The sequence below is a fragment of the Lissotriton vulgaris genome, chromosome 9 (genome assembly GCF_964263255.1).
Source record: "Lissotriton vulgaris chromosome 9, aLisVul1.2, whole genome shotgun sequence".
Lineage (NCBI taxonomy): Eukaryota > Metazoa > Chordata > Amphibia > Caudata > Salamandridae > Lissotriton > Lissotriton vulgaris.
In genome coordinates this window covers 1,236,111,890-1,236,131,005 of record NC_141697.1, presented here as the reverse complement: position 1 = coordinate 1,236,131,005, position 19,116 = coordinate 1,236,111,890, and the positions used below count along the sequence as shown (strand labels likewise).

Below are 19,116 nucleotides of genomic sequence, written 5' to 3'. Positions count from 1 at the left end.
GTCCATGCCAGTAGTAGAAAGGCTGACAGCCCATGGCGCAAAGGAGTCATTGCTGATATTTCTAAAATTTCTGGCAGTTTCCACTGAGTGTTTCCCTATTTTACTTCTATCCATCCTATGGTATTCCAAAAGGAAAGGGACCGCAAGGTGATCGGACCAAGACAGATACACCGGATCCTGGATGGTCAAACGATGGTCGTTAGAGAAAATACCATCTAGTGTGTGGCCCGCACGATGGGTAACCCCGCTAACTCGCTGCGTGAGTCCACAGGACGCCAAGGCCTCAGTAAGACATGAAGTATCAGATAAAGCATGCCGTTCTAAATGGTAATTAAAATCACCTAGAATGGAAAAATGTTCTCGACCAAAGTAGGGTTCCAAGGACTGGAGGAAGTTGTGCGTGAAGTCGGTCCTCGGGCCAGGAGGTCGATACAGCAGAATTCCATTGAAAAAAGGGCATTGCACTTCCTTTATGGTGAAACAGAAAGCTTGAAAGCTATCCGGAAAGTCGGGTATAGGTACTGTGTGGCATTGCAGGTGGTCTTTATAGAGGATCGCTATACCCCCTCCCACTCGTCCCTGTCTGTCCAGTCTGGAAGGCAGTACCCTTCCGGGACCGCTTCGATCAGATCAGGACCAGATGAGTCTTTAGCCCAAGTTTCAGTGATAAACACTAGGGCAGGCTTTCTGTCTAGGACCATCTCCCTAAACATTATCTTGTTTTTGACAAGGGAGCGGGCATTGATCAAAATGCCTTCTACTCCTACTGTCCTGGGTCTACTGACGGCGGGGAGGTCAGAGGAGAGGTGACGGGAAACAGGACTGACAGGCCTACGCGTGTGGTAACAGCCACATCGTAAGGGAAAAAGAAGTTTGTCAGGTTCATAGGAGTGCGAGCACCACAAACTTCGGGGTTTCAGGCGTAGCATCTCCTGGTGAGAGTATCTACACGAGGAGGCAAAGGCTTCGTCTAAGTCCAGAGTCCAGCCGCCCAGCGCGTCCTCAGCGCGGACGGGCGCAGACGGGCTGGACTGTCGTGACTCCGGCGTGACTATGGCGTCCATGATGCGCGTACACGCTGCACGTCATATCCAGCTAATTAAGTAGGGCTCTATCCAGTACACGTGTCGGCTCCAGCGAATGGCTGAGGAGTGCTTCTTAGACCCACCCAAGATGGCGCCCCAGGTAAACAGAGCGCAGGGACCGGGCGGCCCAAATGGCGGTGAATGCAGCAGAATTCTAAAGTGCAGGAGATGCGGTCCGGGTCTAAGGACACAGGTAGGGGTGACTATGAAATCTAGGCAAATCTAAACTAATTATTAAAACCTAGGTATAAGTGAATAAAATTAAAAAGAACAGAAACGACAAAACGGGACTTTTTTAAAATTACATCAGGCTTCTAGCGAGTAGCGCTATGTGCAAGGCGATATCCAAACAGGAGTGAAGCTCCCTCCTACCCGCCTTAAGTACACGCTCTAAGTACAGCCTCTATCCAGTCCACGTGTCGGCTCCAGCGAATGGCTGAGGAGTGCTTCTTAGACCCACCCAAGATGGCGCCCCAGGTAAACAGAGCGCAGGGACCGGGCCGCCCAAATGGCGGTGAATGCAGCAGAATTTTAAAGTGCAGGAGATGCGGTCCGGGTCTAAGGACACAGGTAGGGGTGACTATGAAATCTAGGCAAATCTAAACTAATTATTAAAACCGAGGTATAAGTGAATAAAATTAAAAAGAACAGAAACGACAAAACGGGATAGTTTTAGGTCAGGATTCATTTAGGGTTAGGTTAGAGGTAGAAACAGGCTTAGGTTAAAGCTTAAGTTAAATATAAGGGATCTTATGGCTAGAGTTAGGTTACTTTTTAGGGTAGGGTCAAGGCTACAGGTGGTGTTAGGGTCTCATCAGGGTTTGCAAGAATGGGAACCCTCTTATAAATGAGCAAAGCTCCTGCATCACCAAACCTTCAGTTACTCAATATCTCTCAGTGGTGGGGGAACTACCAAGTTTCTGATGTTCACTTCTCTGCCCAAGCTTGCAATTAACAACCTCTACACGCGCTGGGATAGAAAATACCAACATGTTGGGGACATTTCTTTTTCGTTTCACCAAACAAACCCTTGCTTCCTGGGTTTGCTTCTGTGTAACAAAAAAGGTCAAGTTGGCTGCAATGAAATGAAGCCCCACAGAGCTTTTCATTTTACTGAAAGAGTGCCCGCCAAGCCTACTGAAGCCCTTTCAGTATACACGCTCCACCAGAGCGGCAGGTTACAGAAATATGGCAAGGACCATCCTGGCTGGCGGGCGATCACCTGCTGGGGTCATAATGGGTTTATGAGTAGATTTAAGGTTGGGCAAAATGGGTTAGGGCTTTCACAAGGGTTATGGTTAGGGTAGGATCACAGTAAGGATTAGGATAAAGACTAGTGTTAGGGGACGTGTGAGAGGAATTGCTACGGTTAGGCTTAGATCAAGGAATGGATGAGTATTTGGTTTAGGGTTAGATTTCAAGCTACGTTAAGTACCTGGTAGGGATTGTGTATAGGTTAGGTAGGTTTAAGGGACAGTGTTAGTGATGAGGCTAGGGTAGGGTAAGGGTTGAGGTAAATGTAATAGATAATGGAAAGTTGAAGGTTATGGTTTGATAGTGAATATAATATGTAAAACCTAATATGTGCAAGGTACAAACCTTTTTCTATAGGAGCCCGTGGCCGGTGCTGTCGAAGGCTTCCATGGTCTTGCTTAGGACTGCGCATAACTTTCGCAATTCTGTGGAGTGCAATCACGTGGAATTACCAAAGAATTCTGCAAAATTACACTTGACTTACGCTAGAAGAGTAATTGCGCGAGAAGCAGTAATTGCATCATTTTTATTAATTCCATGTCAAGAATAACGCGGAATTACCAAAATTACTCCAGTTCCTCCGGGATAATCGAAACTCTGCCCAGGCCTCGTCTTGATTCCGCCTCATGCCTTTTTCTTACACCACCCAACAATTCCTGTTTTTTATTCTCAATCCTGCAGGCTCTTTTTCATCCCCTTCTATCTCCCTTTGTCACTGTTTTGCTCTCTGCCGTCGTTTCTTGCTCTGGACCAAAGTTAGATGATGAAAAATAATGCCTGGTCCTCAAATATGAGCACCTTTGTCCATGATCAGCAAGCATCGGCGGAAATTAAGCATATAGGGCCGCCCGATTCACAGAACTAACTTAAAACAAAATCCTAAACTTACTACTTTTGGTATTCACAGAAGTTAGGATTTTGTCTTAAGTTTCTCTTAAGACAGACTTAAGACAAAATCCTAACTTAATTCTGTCTTAAGTGTGTCTTAAGTCTGTCTTAAGACAAACTTAAGACAAAATCCTAACTTCTGTGAATACCAAAAGTAGTAAGTTTAGAATTTTGACTTAAGTTAGTTCAGTGAATCAGGCCCATAGTTAGGTTATTCTAAGTAGCAGTGTTCAGGTTAAGATTAGAGTGAGGTGAGAGTTGGGGGTTCAGGAAATACAAGGGACAATGTGAGCATTAGGGTACGTTTAGGGTTACAGTAATGCTATGGCTAGTACCAGGGTTGGTTAGTGTCAGAGTAAATGTAAGGGCGAGTGGTATGTTTAGCGTTACAGTTATGGCTGATGCTATACTGTTAACATTATAGAATTTTATATTATGGGTTCTTTTTTATTGTTAACCTAATTTAAAATGAGACCCAGCATCTTGCCATGATCCACCTATAGGACTCCTTCCCTTAGAATCACAGCATCTCGCCATGATCTGTCTCTCAATCTCCTTCCTCCAGATCCCGGCATTACTTCACGATTTCACTCTCAAAATCCTTCCACAGGATCTAGGTGCCTCATCACAATCTGCCTCTCAAACTCCTTCCTCAGAACATTGGGGTCTCACCAAGATATGCCTCTTAGACTCCTTTGCCGGAGCCCGAGCATCTCACCACGGTCTTCCTCTCAAACTCCGTCCACAAGATCTAGGTGTCTTATTACAATTTGACTCCTTCTACAGAACCCTGGCACGTCACCATGATCTGCCTCTCAGACTCCTTCCCCTGAACCTTGGCGTCTAACCAAGACCAGTTACTCAGACTCCTTCATCAGTACACCAGCATCTCACTATGATCTACCTCCTCGTCTCATTTCCCCAGATCCCCCCGTGTCTCACCACGATCGGCCTCTCAAAACCCTTCCCCCAGAATTGGAACATTTTACCACGATCTGCCTCTTAGACTCGTTCCCTCAGAACCTGTGTGTCTCGCCACTACCTGCCTCTCATATGCTTCCACAAGAACATCGGCATCTCACCACAAACAGTCTTCCTAACTTGTTCACTTAGAATCCCATCTCCTATTCACCATCAGCCTTGCACTGACCTTCCTTTAGACAAACAGCATCTCAATCCTTTTTGTATCTCATTTTTTTCTATGGAACCTCAGTATCTTCTTTGTTGCTCTTTCTTGTTCATTTACTCATTCCTGGTACTCTCTGGGATTATACATTATTTTCAGATATTGTTCTAAACTCATAGTGGGGGTATATTTTGGACCGGGACTTCTGAGGTTATGCGTTAACCACTGTATTTCGTTTCAGTACAAACCTTTCTCCGAGGAGATCCAAACACAGCAGTACCGGGCTCTCGAAGTTCTACTGGGATCAGGATACAGCACTCCAGCAGATATATGGAGCACAGCGTGCATGGTAAGGACCGCCATTCGGTACACTGCACGCATGGTAAGGACCACCATTCAGTGCACTGCATGCATGATAAGGACCACCATCTGGTACACTGCACACATGGTAAGGAGCACAACCCAGTGCACTGCGTGCATGGTAAGGAGCACGACCTGGTGCACTGCGTGCATGGTAAGCAGCACAACCCGGTGCACTGCGTGCATGGTAAGGAGCACGACCCGGTGCACTGCGTGCATGGTAAGGAGCACGACCCGGTGCACTGCGTGCATGATAAGGAGCACGACCCGGTGCACTGCGTGCATGATAAGGACCACCATCTGGTACACTGCACACATGGTAAGGAGCACGACCCGGTGCACTGCGTGCATGGTAAGGAGCACGACCCGGTGCACTGCGTGCATGGTAAGGAGCACGACCTGGTGCACTGCGTGCATGGTAAGCAGCACAACCCGGTGCACTGCGTGCATGGTAAGGAGCACGACCCGCTGCACTGCGTGCATGGTAAGGAGCACGACCCGGTGCACTGCGTGCATGGTAAGGACCACCATCTGGTACACTGCACACATGGTAAGGAGCACAACCCAGTGCACTGCGTGCATGGTAAGGAGCACGACCTGGTGCACTGCATGCATGGTAAGCAGCACAACCCGGTGCACTGCGTGCATGGTAAGGAGCACGACCCGGTGCACTGCGTGCATGGTAAGGAGCACGACCCGGTGCACTGCGTGCATGATAAGGAGCACGACCCGGTGCACTGCGTGCATGATAAGGACCACCATCTGGTACACTGCACACATGGTAAGGAGCACGACCCGGTGCACTGCGTGCATGGTAAGGAGCACGACCCGGTGCACTGCGTGCATGGTAAGGAGCACGACCTGGTGCACTGCGTGCATGGTAAGCAGCACAACCCGGTGCACTGCGTGCATGGTAAGGAGCACGACCCGCTGCACTGCGTGCATGGTAAGGAGCACGACCCGGGGCACTGCGTGCATGGTAAGGATCACCATCCGGTGTACTGCATGCATGGTATGGACCTACCACCGGTAAGTTCCCAATAAGCACTGTGTTGTACCACTTCTAGAATTCAAGTTCCATTACCCATTACTATTTCTTTTTCTTTGCATCACTACAATTTATCTTTGTGTTTTCAAAGCTCAGATTTAATTTTTTTGGTTTAAAAAAATTCTCATTCCATTTAACCTATGTTGCAATTCAGTCAAGTCACGCACAGTTGGCTGCATTAAACGGGACACCAAGTCCGGGTTTCCAGCCTTTGGCGATATGAGATCCAACTATGTGTCTGATTTAGAGTTCAGCAAATGGGTTACTCCCTTACAAACATGGTTGAATTGACCTGTAGCGCAACCCCGTTGGGCTGGTTTGACAGAGCGGTGTGTGGGTCGGTTTTTTAGCAGTTTGTGGGCCTGTTATATAAGGTTGAATGGGCTTGTTGTTACTGTTGATTTCGCTCATATTACCACAAACATTACCTGCAACAAAGAAAAATGCCTGCAGTCTGACATACCATGCAAAATACACATACAGCGTGCCACTAGGAGTAAAAACTGGCCTCTTTTATAAACGTGGGCCACTTTTATAGCTATATGGTTCGCTAGTCAACGCCATATTTATTTTGAAGCCTGTCTCTTGTTTTTTGTCTTGTCCGATCCTGAACGCAAACATGATGGCTATCCCGTCTGCCGTATTATAAGTGCATTATATCCAAAGAAACTTGTAAACCGTCTGCAAAGTCTAAATTAAGCCCATAATCAGCGAAGTATAAATGAAACCAGAAAGGTAGTAAGGTACACCTTTAATTCACTTGCTTATTACTGTTAAAATACTTATATCTATTTTTGTCAACTATAACCTTAAATTACAAACCATTATGTAAAAAATTGATTCATTTCTGTCTCATGGTCCCGCAGCAGAGTGCAAGTTGTATTTTTAGGGCACGCGGAGGCTGGTGCTGGCTCCTTTTACAAGTCTCTGCTGAGTCTGACATCTGACACTCCATATACAGCCTCATCTCTCCAGCGTGTGTATGACGGGCTGCCAGGCCCCTCTCCTGCTGGGCTTTAAAAATGGGGAACCCTGCTTCTACCATGAGTATGTGGTGGGCTACTGCTCCCCATTGTGATTCATACGCATTTGTAGGTTTCCCAGAGTTTTCCCGCAAAATCCACAGTTATTCCCAGCTCCAGAATTGCAAAATAGTTCAGGCCTACCAGAGAGGGTTAATAAAGTCTCAAGGTGTTTAAATGGTGTAGGAGGGATCTACAATGGCTGATGCATGAGGGTCCATGAACAGCTCATCCCCCAATAGACCCCCAAGTTCCAGGCTTGGGTGTTGGGTAGAGTACAACGGTGGACGGTCCCAGGTGGGTTTGTCATCATCGCAGAGATCTGCTTCTGTTTTGCTTGATTTCATCTTGTACATGTTGCCCCACATCCAATGGCCATTTATCATCACGCGGTTCCTAAACCGGCAGAAGGGAGGTAATCTGGTTGTTAGACCAGAGGGATCTGAGCATGACTGTAAACTTATGCACGGTACTAGAAGGATTGCCAATAAGGTGAAATATACAGTGCAGCTTATGGAGCATCTCCTGCAGAAGGCAACCACTTAAGTTAATGTTACAAAAGTAAAACATTGATTCTTTGAGGGGAGGTGGATAGAGGTCATCTGATGTAAAAATGTAGTAATATCTTACTGTTCCAGGCATTTGAAATGGCCACTGCTTCATACCTGTTTGAACCTCAAGCGGGGAAGGCGTTCTCCAGAAATGATGGTATGACTTTCTTTTAACTCTGAACTTTGCTCAACTATGCTGATTTGCAAAATATCCTTTTCCCTGTACCTTTTAGACATGCAGTTCATGTTCTCTTTTCCCGTCTTTTGCCCTTTCAGATCACTTAGCATGCATAATAGAACTTCTCGGACGGATCCCACCCAAAATTGCTTTGTCGGGGACAAATTCACCAACATTTTTCAACAGACAAGGTATAATGAATCTGTCAATTCTCTACGTTAGGCCTGGGCGACCTCGCAGAGTGTCACTCTGCAGAGTTCCATAGAGTTACGCGAGCATGGGAGTTGCGCTACGTCAAGCTGCTCGCACTGATTTTTACCACGTGGAGCTTCTCCTGTGACGTAAAATCAGTGCAAACGACATCACGCGGCATGCCAGAGGGCGCTGCTTATTTCTGCCACTTGAGTAGATTTTCTACTAGAGTGGCAGCTTTCACACCGCGAGCAGCAGCTTTCTCTGACTACCGTACACATATAAGTGGGGGGAGCAGGAGGTGGAAGTCTGGCACCACAACATCTCTAAGAACAGTAGATTCTGGGGCTGCTGCAGAAGTGCTTTACGACACCGAAACCTTACGCTAGCACAGCAGACATGTTTCTTTAATGTGTCCCTTCATGGACAGTTTAACAATGTCCGCTTGTTTATCCCCAGGTGATCTTCTCCGGATTCCTTCTCTCTACCCATGCAGCCTGTTTGACACCCTGGTGGGAAGGTTCAAGTGGCCGTCCACCGAGGCAGATCATTTCTCCAGGTTCCTGCAGCCCATGCTGGCGTACGCGCCAGAGAAAAGGGCCACCGCTGAAAAATGCCTTCAACACCCCTGGATCAACTCGTAAAAAAACTTCTTCTGAGCGAACTGGTTTACAAAACATCAGTGAAAAAAACATGAAACTGGTTTAACAGGATATTAATAGGCATTTGAACTAGATTTTTAAAAAAGGTGCTACAAATTCAGATTTTAGGAGTTGTTTCAAACTGAGGAAGAATTGTTTTTTATTCTTTTGCCTGCGAAGATCACAGTCTCTTTGTTATGTGTGTTATGGGGGCTGATTTTACAACCCGCACTTTGTGAAAAGATCACAGTAGACCCTAAGTGGGTCCAACGTCTGCCCTCAGCTCCACTTTCGCAGCATGTTACCTGGATATCGGCGTGAGATAAACTTACATGCAATGGATCTACCTGGAATTCTGAACCTAGACCGTAGTAATGCTCAAAGCCTGGCATGATGCCGGCTGCAGTGGGTCACCCCTTCTCTACACATTCGATCCCCATATCCAATCTCCTTGTCTCCAGGTTACTTCTCTTCCATTCACCCCAGACAAAGACGAAACTAGAATTCTACCCATCCTGATCTGCAATCACTCGGAAACAGGACCAAAATGGAGAACCCATCAAAGGCATTTACTCTGCTCAAGGAGAAGTGCATAAGGTTGTGAGATGCCCAGCTTGGTTGCAGCACATATCTGGGTTTAACCTAAAGGTTAAATCCTGGTTCTTCAACTTAGATTTTCACCCTTCCTATCTCTGGAAAATAAGAATTATTGAGTTAGGGAAATGTAACACCTCTTCTTAGTCCCTAAAGAGATGTCAGTCTATTGTGGTTTATTTAATATTGGTTAAAACAATGTTCGCGACAGTTACACAAGGGAAGTAGGAGAGCTGGAAAGGAGAATGAAGGGATGGGAAATATATAGTTTCAATTTTATATGTGATCTTGCGAAGGATAATGGATCAGCAAAATATTGAATATAGTGAAGGGAAACCAGGTCTTTGTTACAAAGAGGCTGATTTTCTATCAGTAGTTCTTGTAGAATGTGTTCATAATCACCCATATGACAGCTTTGCAGATCTCAGAAAGCGGTGCTTGTCACTGTGGAAAGTTAATATTAGTGTTCTCAGGTGAAAGGACTGCAGCGCACTGCAATACATGACAAAAGACTGACAAGCTTCAAAATGGCAGCTATAGTTAATTTATAACGCAATCAAGCATGTATCCATCTCCCTTGTATGTCGCCAGTGTATGAACTGAGACACCGTTCTACATCCACAACGTGAAGTGTCAAATCTCAGGGACAAAATTAGGCTTTTGTGGAAGAGGAAAGAAAAAATCTGATGCCACCAAGGGAAAAAACAAATAGATACCTTTTAAATACCACCATTTGAATTTACAATAATCCATACATTTCACAGGAAGCATATTTTACAATCCAGTTGTTTTTTATGGCAGGATTATAGCTAAAAAGGAAAGAAATACTATCTTGAACTTCAAATGAGCATAGCTTTAATGTTAGACTTGGAAAATTAAAAGTCAAGTCACCTAAAGAGCAGGATATATGAAGGGAATCCAGATTCAATTGACCTTGAAAAAGACAAGTATCTGCCTCGTTGGTTGGTGTTTTGTTAATGAGGGTGTTACAATTATTCAATAATGCATTAGCATAATGCCACAAAATGTCACCTGAATTATGGTGTGCTTTTGGTCAGGAAGAATCAGTCGGCAATTTGTTTGCATTGACATGAAAGTATGATGTTCACAAAAGCGAGTGGGTATGTAAAGACATTTGCAAAAATCCTCTTACTGAACTTCAGACATCCTTGGGTGTTGCACTTAAGTCATGGTGCTAAATTTACGGCAAGATTGAATTTAGCTGAGAACGTTTTGAACACAATAACGTAGAGTATGGAAATTTGATCTGTCCCATTTCAGTTTTGAGTAGGAAAGATAGTTAGAAGTATTGTTAGGTATAGAGAATCAACCATCTCTCCAGGCATTGCTATAACTTATTTTTCATCAATTGACATTCCATTATCTCACACCATGGTCAACGTGTACAGGCTGGGATTGCTTCTTCAGGTCCACCATTCTCCATCCGGGAACAGGACAGTGCTGTGATCTTTTCCCTGTGATGACAGAGTGAACACTCTGGCTGTAATTGAAGCATGCAGAGTATTAGCCATTCTGAGGTACTGAGAGGAGACATCCAGGACAGGTGCTCACCTTATCATTGTCCCCAAGGGATCCTTGTAGAGTTTGACAGAGCAGGAGTGTTGCCGTCAATCGACAGGGCTCCTGCCCAGTAAAGGCGCAGTTCACCGGTCTCATTTAGAGGTCGGTGAAGCTCCAGTTTCCAGTTCTAGAGTCTTACCTGGCGTTGGAACCCTTAGACCGATGGCCCATCCACCACAGGCCCAGTGAATGTACAGCAGAAGCCCACCCTATTTAAGGGGAGACTTCACATTACCTTTTTCCTCTTCGAAACTGCCAAGAAAAGCTGTCCCCAACAGAAGACAACAGAAATACACTTGAGTACTAGGAGAGAACCTGATACGGCCATTTGTGGTTTCTTTCCCCAAGAAACAACATCCCCTCTCCCCCTCCATTAGGAGGTTTGTTTCTGAAATTCAAAATGATTTTGCCAAGTCGGTACAAGTCTATGGGCCCGATTCACAAAAGTAATCTAAGACAAAATCCTAACTTTACGACTTTTGGTATTCACAGAAGGCATTTAGGAGTAGTAAAGTTAGGATTTTGTCTCGCTTAAACTTACGTTTGGGTCTTACATTAAACTTAAGACAAACTTAAGTTTAACTGAGACAAAATCCTAGTCGTAAAGTCAGGATTTTGTCTCTGATTACTTTTGTGAAACGGTCCCTTTGCCTTTGTGGAACTGCGGCACCAAAGTATGCACATAAGGTCATGAGATTCTCTGCAGCCTACAAGCAACGTCATGATAGGACAGATGGGCTTTACCTGGGGAGGGGAGGCATGGCCTGCAGACCGGGCAGGTTGTGGGCACCCACCACAGTAAAAAATAGCCCTTCGTGTGTTAAAATAGAGGCATTTAATTAGGCCTCTACAGACAAAAGCAAGAGCAACCTTTCATAGGTTTTTTAAATCCCATCGCTACATATAGGGCCCGATTCACAGAATGAACTTAAGACTCAATCCTAAACTTACTACTATTTTGGTATTCACAGAATGCACTTACTACTTTTGGCATTCACAGAATGAACTTACTACTTTTGGTATTCACAGAAGTTTGGATTTTGTCTTAAGTTTGTCTTAAGACAAACTTAAGTAAGACTTAAGACAGATTTAAGACAGACTTAAGACAGACTTAAGGGAAACTTAAGACAGACTTAAGACAAACTTAAGACAGACTTAAGACAGACTTAAGACAAACTTAAGACAAATTTAAGACAGACTTAAGCCAGACTTAAGACAAAATCCTAGCTGAAGTCTGTCTTAAGTCTGTCTTAAGTTTGTCTTAAGACAAAATCCTAACTTCTGTGAATACCAAAAGTAGTAAGTTCGGTCTATGAATACCAAAAGTAGTAAGTGCATTCTGTGAATGCCAAAATAATAGTAAGTTTAGGATTGAGTCTTAAATTCATTCTGTGAATCGGGCCCAGTAAGTTCATCTTTTAATAAATTAAACATGATGTCTATGTATTACATTAACACAGGTACAAAGATGCCGTCAGCTTTTTTGAAGCAATCATGATGTGAAGTCTAAGAATTCTTGAACTCGACCTCAGTGTCTATGTTATTTTGTACCTTACGAAAATGACTGTATGTATTCTTAAATAAAACAATACAAAACCTTTGGCTTGAGTCAGAATAACGTGAGCAGTTGAGAACCTCAGATGCTGTTGACTGGTGGCATCTTCGCTAATCTCCCATCGAAGATACAATGGCTGCTGACACACGCTGGTTTCCATAAAGTGCCTCCGCTTCTGATTTAAACTGAATTTCTTGCCTCCAGTGCCTTCTGGAAATGTCTCGCCAACCAGATATTTTAGTCCAGTATTTTCACCTAGGTTATGGTTCATGGATCTGTTTCATAATAAGGAATACCTTTACTAAGACATCACTGCAGAGAAAAGTCGATAAAGATAAGCACCTTTACAGAGAATCTACAGCAGATAAAAGATGTTACACAAAGACACCTTCACAGAGAAACCACTGAAGAGAAAAGTTGCTACAAAGAAACATCCCAACAGAAACATTTCTACAGAGAAAATCTGCTGCAAAGAAACACCTTTACAAAGAAACTAAAGCAGCAAACATGTGTTACGTGCATTAACGGAGAAAGCACTGTAGAAAAACTTTGTTACAAAAAAACACCCTTACAGTGAAACCACTACAGATAAACCTCAACAACATTGACATATTTAACAGCAGAACTTCTAAAAGTAAACTGCTGGTACAAATTTCTCTATAACACGATTGCACATCAATCCCTCTTCTCACCCACCTTCATTTTATCCCAAACCCAGTACGTAATATGTAAAAGAACAAGTTCAGGAGTCCAAACTTTTGGTCATATGGCCGCGGAAGGTGCTATTGAATGTTGGGGGTGCCAAAACCACAGCCATGATTCCAATTTATACCTCTTATCAACCACCAGACACTCTCTGCCCCTGTGTCTCACTCTTGCAGTTTCATTTGCACCCCTGTTTTCCCCCCTTTAAACAGTTTTTCCATCTTTCGCTTCTTCCTTCTTTCCTCCTTACCTGCTTCTCTCTCTCTTGCTCTGGGTCAAAATCTGATCAGGAAAATAAGTGTCAGTCCCCAAATCATGAGTGCCTTAAGGTCCACCTATAATCACCAGCACAAATTAAGCACAAATTAGGCCTATCTCTGACCTGAACCCTATTATGTACCGTTTCCATTACTCAAAGCCTAACTCCTACTCTCCTAAAGCCTAACATTATCCCTTCTACCTTCCCCGGACTTCTATAGTATTGTGAACCCCCGTATTTTAAAGTCTGTTTTCAACTAATCTAATATTAAGGCCTGTTCCAAATGGGTTATTTGTAAAGTGTGATAAATCGGGACCTGTTTGCAGCGTCGCCCGCACGTTTTGCCCCCATTTTGACTATTATGTGCTGGTTGTCTGACTCTGACTGAACCTCGGCACTGCTAACCAGACCCAGGGCCAGTGCTCTGATTGAAAGTATGTGGTAATTAGGTGAAATTACAGTTGGTACTGACAGCCCAGCTGTAAGTCCCCAGTGTATAATAGGGCATGTAGGTTTAGAGGCCCAGTAGAGTTAATGCACATAAGCGTGCACTGCTGTGTTGCCTGCTGTCATTTTAAAGGCAGCCCTGCTTTTCTGGCTTCCTTTACATTAAACTTATATACAAATTCGATTTTGGATTTAAAGGTACTTTCAACGTCTCAACCTACCTTATTTTTACATATAGCCACTTTTAAGATCTTCCCTAGGTGCCCCAGGTGTAGGGTGCCTAGTAACTATACGCAGGAACATTATAAAAGATGTTTTACAAGCCTTGGTGAGGGAAAAAACTGGTTAATTCCGTTTTCCCCATTGTAGAATAAAACTAGCTCCATAGGCTAACATTTATTTAAGTATACATATTGGCAGCAGCAAATTAGAAATGTCATTAAAATACTTTAATTAATAGTTTGAATACATCCAACAACTTGCCATTGTTAGATTTGTTATTACTATTACAGAAAATAAGTTATACAACTTTCTTTTCTTTTCTGCAAGCCAAAATCCAGTCTCACAGCTGCCCACTCCTGATTGGCCAGCCTCTGCCAGGCTGAGCCAAGCTTTCTTAATGAGCCGTGAAGTGGCCTGGTAGAGAGACAAAGGAGTTCCTGTGGGTGGAGAACTGCAGCTGCAGGAGCAAAAGGCAGAATACGGTTGGAGTAGCCAAAAGGCACAATACAGGTGGAGTAGCCAGACTGGTCTTCAAAGGGAGAATGACACTTGAAACAGTAATGGCACACCCCCCACATCCTGCACCCAGCCACACAGGAGCGCCTGTAATTACATTAGTGATGGGGCTGGAAGGGAAGTGCTCGAGAATCTTAGCCACACCAGTGGGTTGGCTTAGCCAGATCTAACCCTCCAGGAGAAAGTTTCTCCATTTTGAATTTTAGAAAAATAGTGATTTCTGGAAAAAGAATATGCCACCCTTTGTACTTGATGGTGAAACCCTGCATCCCATTGGTCAGGGGAACCCCCCTGTTTGACGCTCAAGAACACTGCATAAATATGGAAGGGTTGCCAAGCAACTCAGATCTACTGCCTGAAAGAAGAAAGAGAAGAAGGACTGCCCTGCTGGAACCCTGATCTGCACCCAAAGTGCTGCACCTGCTGCACAATCTGGTACTGCAGCCCGAAGGACGTTGCCTGGCTTCACAAGGATTAAGGAGTGGACCACCTGAAAGCTACATGCCGACAGAGTTCATGCGCATCACCTCCACCAAGAAGTGCAAGTCATGTAGTGTGTTCTATGGACTTTTAAGGATTTTACCAGGTGCATTTTGGGAATTGTAGTCCCAAAATCCCAAGGACCGTCTCAGAGCTTCTAGATCCTTGGATTATTGTTTTGCACCCCTGGTTCTCAAGAGGTACTTCAGTAAGAAGTTCCAGCAGTTTGGAGAAGTTTAGAGCAACCTTTGAAAAAACTCCATAAGGTGACCAACCCGACGTCGAGAGCCAAGCCGACTACATCAAACCGCGACCCTGTGTTGATTTCAGGTTCGGCCAACTGAAGGCTCTGAATCTCCAGCCGTCAACCAGACTTCCAGGAGTTGACTGGGCTTCGCGCAGAATCAAGCCAACAGCGTTGATGCTGATCAGGCTTGAAGAAGAGTCTCGCTCAACATCGAGAGAAAATCCTACAGAAAATTTTCTAAGTCTGCAGGTAAAATTTTGAGTCCTTCTCCTTACTCTATCTGACCACTGTCCATCACAGTTGCTCTCAAACATTGTTCCAGTCAAATGCGACCAGATGACAGAAGTTGGCGCTGTTGGTTTTTAACCACTAGAAAGTGCTTTTTCTTTAAAACTGTATAGCTCAGGTTCCCTACATTGGATTATTGTCGTTTTGCGGAATATATGTTCCTAAAAACATAAGCTATTTTTATAAATTCCTGTTTATTGTGTATTTTTTCTTACTCATTTAATGTATTGATGTTTTTAAATGGTTTAAACACCTACCTCCTAAGTTAAGCCTGCTTGCTCACAGCCAGCTACCAAGGGTTGAGCATGGTAATAATTTATTGATCAAATTTCCAATCCGAGCACATCAAAAGTCCAAAATTAAGTGATGTTCAAAAACACAATTGTTCTCGTAGTCCACTTTGAATCCAAAATATACCGTCCGGGGCAGTCAGTATCCAGTTCCTTTACAGCAAATGCAGATTCCTTACAACAGTTCAAAACTGATCCATTTTTTGTAAACAGCATATAAATCTTTGATTTTGATACAGCCAACACGTGTTTCATCGGTATTAGTCATACCGCGACTTCTTCAGGGCTGTAAATTATGAATACAAGCGACATAATAAGAGTAACAATAAAGTCTGCCGAGTCTCAAATCCGGTGCCCCAGCTTCAAGGTCCACCGCCCTAGCCCTAGCCCTAAGGCTACATCAACTACCCAGTGATAAGAAACGAAAGACTCAGTCTCAGCAATATAACTTGGCAGGGTATTCCATAACTTGGCAGCTGCCACAGAAAAGGAGCATGTGTCCCATCTTGCCTTTCTAAATTTGGGAACTATACTTTTCTTTCTGGAGGCTGATCTTAAGTGCCTTGGCGGCCTATACAGATGAAAGGCAAACCTGTTGGCCAATGAACCTTTGCCATGAAGAGCTAGGTATACTATACTAAGCGCCTTAAACATCACACGCTTCCTGATTGGCAGTCAGTGAAAGCTTCGGAGGCCTTCTTTCCCCAAAATATATTTCAGAGTGTTAAGAATAAGGCGTGCAGCTGCATTTTGCACCATGTAAATTGATACTTGTATAGCGCACTACTCACCCGCAAGGGTCTCAAGGCGCTTGTACGAATACCGCTGTGGAACCCATCCTGGCTTTCCCTGTGAGGCGTCCACTCCTGGGCACCCCCAAGGTGGAGGCCAGGCATCCTTAGCGTTGTGGGGGCCGTTGTGGAGATTAAGCAAGCTATTGCCCAGAGTTGCAGAGTGGGACTCTATGATTAGAATAGGCACCGAGGCGAGAATTATCAGGTCCGTGGAATTTTGAGCCCAAGATCCGCCGAGGCGGGGAATTGAACCCTGGTCCCGGGCTAGACCTTGTTCAGAGAGTAACTGTTGATATTAAGGTACATATCATTGCAGTAATCTAACCTGGAGATGACAAACACAATTACCACTGATTTTAGAAGTTCCTCAGGTCTCTAATTCGTAAAGTTGGGGTTTTGTCTCAGTTAAACGTAAGTTTGTCTTAAGTTTAACATAAGACAAAAACTTAAGATTAACTGAGACAAAATCCTAACTTTAGTACTCTTAAATACCTTCTGTGAATACTGAAAGTCGTAAAGTTAGGATTTTGTCTCAGATTATTTTTGTGAATTGGGCTCAGAATCCCTGGTGCCTAGTGGGCATTCTGCCCCCCCCCCCGGGGGGGGCAGACAGGGGCTATTGCCCCCATCTGCCTCCTGGGGGGATAGAAATACTGTGGCATTTTTTTGGGGTAGTGGGGGCATTAACATGCATATTTTGGTCAGCCCCCACCCCCATATACATGAAAAAGAAATCCCTGGTGCATAGTGTGCTTTCTCCTCCCCCCACCCCTGGGGGGGCAGATCGGGGGAATTGTCCCTATCTGCCTCTCAAGGGGGTGCAGAAAGACTGTGGATTTTTTGGGGGGCTGGGCGCAGTGCCATGCCCATTTTGCGCAGCCCCACCCCTATATACATTATTTAGAAAAATCCCTGGTGCCTAGTGTGCTTTCAGACCCTTCTCCCCCCAGGATGGCAGATCAGTGGCTATCGCTCCCATCTGCCTCCCAGGAGGGTCCGAAAGACTGTGGGATTTTGGGGGGGGGGGGGGGCATTGCCATGCTCATTTTGGGCAGCCTAACCCCTATATACATAAAAAAGATCCCTGGTGCCTAGTGTGCTTTCAGGTGCCCCCCCCCCCTCCCCGGATGGCAGATCAGTAGCTATTGCCCCATCTGCCTCCCAGGGGGGTCAGAAAGACTGGAATTTTGGGGGGGGCATGGCCATGCTCATTTTGGGCAGCCTAATCCCTACATACATAAAAAAGATCCCTGGTGCCTAGTGCGCTTTCTTCCCCCCGGGGGAGCAGATCGTGGTCTCTTGCCCCATCTGCCTCCCAGGGCGGCAGAAAGACTGTGGAATTTGGGGGGGCATCGGCATGCCCCTCTCCGGCAGCCCCCACCACTAAATATGCCCTAAAATAAATCCTAGTGCCTAGTGTGCTTTTTGTACTCTCTGGGGCAGATTGGGGACTATTGCTGCGCAAAATAATTGTGGGAGAAAAAGCCCTTGCCCAAGGGGCTGTTCCCCCCCCTCCCTGGAGCCTAGTGGGTGGATCCCTGCTAGGGAATTGCCCTCCTAAAGCGATCCCCAAGCAGGGATCCACTAGAGATGGTAGATTATTCCCATGTGCCTCGGTGCTCAGGCGGCTGAGATAGCCCCCTGAGCACTGAGGCAGCGAAACTGAAACTGAGTTTCAGTTTCTCCGAAATGACGCCAGCGAAACGTGCCCTCCGATTGGCATCGCGGAGAAATTTTCAATACACCCTCAAGAGCTGGGAAAGCTCTTCCCCAGCTCCTGAGGGTGTTTTGAAAGAAAGGAAATCCCTCTGGTGCCTGCACCAGAGGGATTTCCTGTGCCATGTACGCGGAAGGCCAGGAGCCATCCGACGCACCACTGCTCATGGAAAGGGGCGACCACTCGGTCCCCCCGAACGTATGGATGGGTGCCCCGATCCCCCCGGGAAACCATTTTGGGTGGGAGGCGTGGCTCGGCTGGTATGCCCAAAGTGGCGTAGCCGGGGCGCGCCCTTTCCCGCCCAGGAGGGGTTGTCCTAGACACCCGCACGGAAGACCGCGCCCAGTAGGCGTACCTGAGGAGGGTCCCCGCCCTCCCGCAGACGGATAAATAGAGCAGGAATCCGAAGAAGCGTCCTCTTGTTCCTGTGCTCTGAAGGCTGCACCACTCGTTGCTCGTGAGCCCTCGACGGAACAAGCGGCAATTTTGAGAACTTGTAATCTTGTTGTTTCTCTTTCAGTTATCTGCAGTGCGAAGGATCTGGGACCTCGTTGATCGACTAGAGCGGAGTAAACGAAGCTATGGCCGGCAAAAAAGCGGGAAAGAGCTCCGCGCTGGAGAAGGTACTGCGCACCTTGTCGAACCGAATGGCGATCATGGACCGAAAACTCGGTAAAGTTGATTCGATCGGTCGAGGTTTGGCCGAGGTTAAAAAGCAGTTAGCGGCCCAGAACAACCCCTCGGGCCGTCCTAAGAAGGTAATAGGCCTTGCCGGGAGTCGTCCCTGAGGGTAGGGGGAAGCGTATTAAGAAGAGGGCGGTTTCTGGGGAGAATCCGGTTCCTGAGGTGCCCCCAGCCGCCCCCATCACACCGGCAGACAGCCCGGTACCGAGTCCAGATATAGGTCTACCAATCCCGGTTGTAATTACCCCTGTTAATGATGATCAGATGCCCCTGGGACTGGCCATCCAGTTAGCGGCAGTGTTACCCTGGCTCAAGAAGAAAGCGGGGGGCAGTGGCCGCGGGGGACCCGGCCGAGGAGGCTAGACTAATAATCGAGCAGTTACGGCAGTCGA

At 45.7% G+C, this 19,116-nt stretch overlaps 1 protein-coding gene across 2 annotated transcripts in view; it reads left to right on the top strand.

The window, feature by feature from the left end:
- LOC147693147 (SRSF protein kinase 3-like) overlaps positions 1-8,718 on the top strand; it is a 164,743-nt gene extending 156,025 nt beyond the window's left edge. For both annotated transcript variants that reach the window (XM_086936892.1, XM_086936893.1), the window contains exons 9-12: positions 4,595-4,702; positions 7,422-7,491; positions 7,611-7,703; positions 8,164-8,718. In XM_086936892.1, coding sequence (XP_086793018.1) covers positions 4,595-4,702; positions 7,422-7,491; positions 7,611-7,703; positions 8,164-8,348 — 456 coding nt within the window. In that variant the 3' untranslated portion in view covers positions 8,349-8,718. The remainder of the gene's footprint in view (positions 1-4,594; positions 4,703-7,421; positions 7,492-7,610; positions 7,704-8,163) is intronic.
- Positions 8,719-19,116: the final 10,398 nt, after the last annotated feature.